The sequence below is a fragment of the Phaseolus vulgaris genome, chromosome 9 (genome assembly GCF_051622355.1).
Source record: "Phaseolus vulgaris cultivar YP4 chromosome 9, ASM5162235v1, whole genome shotgun sequence".
Lineage (NCBI taxonomy): Eukaryota > Viridiplantae > Streptophyta > Magnoliopsida > Fabales > Fabaceae > Phaseolus > Phaseolus vulgaris.
In genome coordinates, this window is record NC_143506.1 from 7,630,431 (window position 1) to 7,634,567 (window position 4,137).

At 34.3% G+C, this 4,137-nt stretch overlaps 1 protein-coding gene across 1 annotated transcript; it reads left to right on the plus strand.

Annotated features, from left to right (window-relative positions):
• Nucleotides 1-480: 480 nt before the first annotated feature.
• Nucleotides 481-1,861, plus strand: RD2 (Adenine nucleotide alpha hydrolases-like superfamily protein). The gene is made up of 5 exons (XM_068626304.1): nucleotides 481-828; nucleotides 917-996; nucleotides 1,207-1,325; nucleotides 1,403-1,479; nucleotides 1,570-1,861. The coding sequence occupies exons 1-5, from the start codon at nucleotides 597-599 to the stop codon at nucleotides 1,593-1,595; spliced, it is 534 nt and encodes a 177-aa protein (XP_068482405.1). The 5' UTR covers nucleotides 481-596; the 3' UTR covers nucleotides 1,596-1,861.
• Nucleotides 1,862-4,137: the final 2,276 nt, after the last annotated feature.

The window sequence follows — 4,137 nt, forward strand, 5'->3', positions numbered from 1 at the left end:
TAGAATGAAAAAATTGGCTAGGACTGAGTTGAGTTTGGTCTTTAAAAATCCAATTCTAAATCGCTTTTTAATATATAAACGGGTTGGATTTTCTTTTTTTATTCTACACTTATTTAGTTTTTTTATGGCTGAGAAACATTTAAAGGAAACCTAAAGAATAAAATAGGATATAAAACTCAAACTTAATTGTTCCTCCTTTAGATATTCTTAGCTAATATGACTTTAATAAATCGAAAAAATACAACTACTTCGTATATGAAAAAAAAAACTTCTTCATTTTAAAATCAATTTTATAAACACTACTTATCTAATTATATAACTTTTTAAAAATTTGTTTATTTATATAATCTACAATCAAAATTACATCAATTATGTAAAAAAAAGCCTTAATATAATGTGTGGGCCACATCACCTAAAATCACACATTGTTTCAAAAGTAAAACGCATTATAAACACAAATATAAGATAAGAATTTATAGCAGTAATAAATTTTTATAAAAAAGTAATGAATAAAGGTGATGATTAATAAAAAAACGACAAGAAAAAGATATTAAAGAAAATGTATAGGCAGAGAAAATGAAGGGAAGTAGTTGAGAATGGAGACAGTAATGGAAGATGAAGAATTCAACTGCAGAGAAGTGAAACTTCCGTCTATGATTCCAGTGGCCGCGGAGCCGGAGCTGCAGAGGGAAACAGGGGAAAGAAGAAGAGGAAGGGACATAATCATAGCCATAGATCATGGCCCCGACAGCAAACACGCTTTTGATTGGGCTCTCATTCACTTTTGCAGACTCGCTGATACTATCCATCTCGTTCACGCCGTTTCCGGTTTCTGGCTTTACTTTTTTCATATATTTTTCCCTTTTAATCTCCAAATGGATATTTACTATTTTTTTTTTTTGGGATTTTTTTGCAGATTTGAAGAACCAAATTGTTTATGACACAAGCCAGGAGCTGATGGAGAAATTGGCTGTTGAGGCTTTTCAAGTAACAATGGTTTGCATCTCCTTTTCTTTTCAAGACTTTAATTTGAATCTTGCGTTAGTTATACAAAATAATTCTTGATGTTGTTAATTGCAAAACAAACTATGTTGGAGGTTTTGCCACAAGTGTTGTTAAGAATCATTGTATGCCATATTCAAGGTTTTTAACACATTGAAAATCTTCTTCCTGTGCTTAATCTTAATTGATAAGATATAAATATAGGTGAAAACAGTAGCCAGGCTTGTGGAAGGGGATCCAGGAAAAGTAGTTTGCCAGGAAGCAGAGAGGATCAAACCTGCAGCTGTAATTTTGGGGACCAGAGGCAGAGGCTTGATTCAAAGGTTTGATTTGACTCTCCCTCTATCCATCTGAATCATGCATTTATGATTGAACTGAAGCATCTTGTGATTTTCTTCAGTGTGCTACAGGGAAGTGTTGGGGCGTACTGCTTGCACCACTGTAAAGCAGCACCTATTGTGATTGTTCCTGGAAAAGGTGTGCCTTCTCTGCCTTACTCATTATTTTTTTCAACATTTTCTTACAGCTAGCTGGTTTTTAAAGCACTTTCGTTTCTTTGATCAACAGATGTTGGAGACGAGTCAGTAATCTAGTTACTAGTGGAATTGAGTTGTAAAAGACTGTGTTAGGTATATCGCCTTTCGTTTTACCCTGTATCTTAACATCAAATGCCTGTGTGGAGATTGTTTCTAATTCATCAGATCAAGAAAAAAAAAAGCATCGAATGCTGTGATTTTTCTTGTGATTCTACATATTGTTTTCTGGAAAGTAGCCATTGACTCGTTGCTTATGTTCCCATATTTGAAAACCTCTCTACCTATAAATTTGAATGTAAATAAAGAACTTATTGCTAGTTGTTTATTGGTTTTAAAATTTAACTGCTTATTCTGTCAAAAATAAAATAAAATAAATTGAACTGCTTAGATTTCACATGCATACCGTGTGGACACCATTCTCCAATATAAGGTAAATTAGAATGTGATGGAAGAGTGCTTTCATTCCGATTGGATTTTCTTGGTGAAGAGGTGTGGAGACTTCATAGATTATAGCGGATAAGGAGTTTACTTAGAGCTTGTGGATTCCTTGAAGAAGGTGAATGATAGGTATGGAGAGTGATAGGTGAGGCCTAATCACTTAGTCTAGTGGAAAATTGAAGATCAAACGTCTATCCTTGGGAGGATAGGAGACAAGAGTGTAATTGGCAAAAATTTGGCAGCAATTAACTCATTGATTAATCTTGAAAATACATGAACCAAGCACCTCAATTTATAGGAGAGAGGGTGAACATTTTGGAGCCAAAATTTGAAAATTCAAAATAAAATTCTCCAATGAGAAGATGCTATGTGGAGTCATGCTTTTCATGTTTAGCTCACACCTTATATGCTAAATCCTCTCCACTCCTATGTTGCCATGTGGACGTTCATGTGTTCCATGCCAAAGTATTTTCGTTCTCCAATATACCCCAGACGTTTTAGGGTTACATTGGGCTCAAAGAAACCCAATTGTTACCCTAACTAGTCACTTTTAACTCTAATTAGTCATATTTTACTATTGTCCCAAATGCAAACTTAAAAACCTATACTACTTGACCCAAATATTTGGTCCAATTATTTTACGCTACTAGGCCCAATACATGGCCCATGAAATTCTAAACAACTTTATACAATTTATTTAAGCTAAAACTTGACCCAAAAATAATGTTGACTAGTCAGCAAAAACTCAGTTTTCTTGTGTTCTTCTTACCAAAACTCTAGTTTATGTTTTGATGACTTGAAGGGCTTCTTGGATATGTTTGTTCATTCTTTCACCCTAGAGTTGTCCTCTTGATTGAGCCTACAAAAATAAACAAAAGCCCAATTAGACCCATATTTGCAATTAAATCAATAAACAACCTCTAAGTTTTCATCCTCCTTATTATGGGGTTATGCGTGGCTGGACGGTTTCCATCAGAATGGCTACAGAAAATATAGTATCAATAGTATAAAAATGCATAAAAATTCTGATACATGATATTGTAGGTAGTGTCATTATTTATACACTACGCACAAAGTTTGAGAAGATATTCAAAATCGCTTTTGTCATAGCCATGGACCATAATTTGTTTAGATTGAGAGACATTTCTTGCTTGGCTTAAGATCAAATGAGTATTGCTGCCTAAAGGTTAAAGAAATTACGGAATGAGGTAGAGTCCTAGAGCAATGAGATCTGCACGTGTGGAACAGATAATAAAAGGCGCAAGTTGATGCAAGTTATTCATGCTCAACACGAGGAATCCACTACTTGATGTCACAAAAACTTATTCTTCCATCATTCAATAAGAAAAATGACATTTGGGCACAACACGTAAAATAATATAAGCTTCAGTCATGGTTGTTAAGGAAAATGATATAGTAAAATGATATAGTAACCATTACTGTTTGACAAGAACATGTTCCTTCTTCTCATGCTAATTCATCTAACTGCAAATTACTGCATTGTTCTCATTGTGATAAAGGTCATCACACAAAAGAAACATGTTCAAAGCTATATGGTTATCCGCTTAGACACTTAAAGCATACATAACTCAGGATCGCTTATTCTAATAAGCACAATGGAATCAATCAATCTTCAACTAATAATGTCAGATCAAGTCCTTTGATAAGAAATTCAACACAGTAAAATAATAATTCAACCACAACAATAAGCAACGTATAATTTTCCCAAATTGCAAAAATCTGTGAGGAGTAATAACAAATAATGGCAGCAACAAAAAACACACTAAAGGAAGACACAAAATTTTTAATGTGGAAAACCTTCTTAATGTGAGAAGTAAAAACCACGGTCACAAGTCAGACAATCAAGCTTCACGATGATTAAAATTAAGGTTACAAGAGAGTCTCAAATCACAACACAAATTGTGTTCAATAATCAATCAAATAGCAAGATGACAGAGATGAAATAGAGGACAAGAAACCAAAAAAATCACACAAAACCGCAGCTACTGTACGCGACCTATAGGTCACTGTTCCTGTGATTTTTCAACAATCCTAACAGTCAAATTGAAGCACTGCGAGTTATGAATCTGCTGACAAAATCTCAGCCCAATCCAACGGTGGACGAAGCAACAACGACGATCGGAAGATTTTCCGTGCTAAA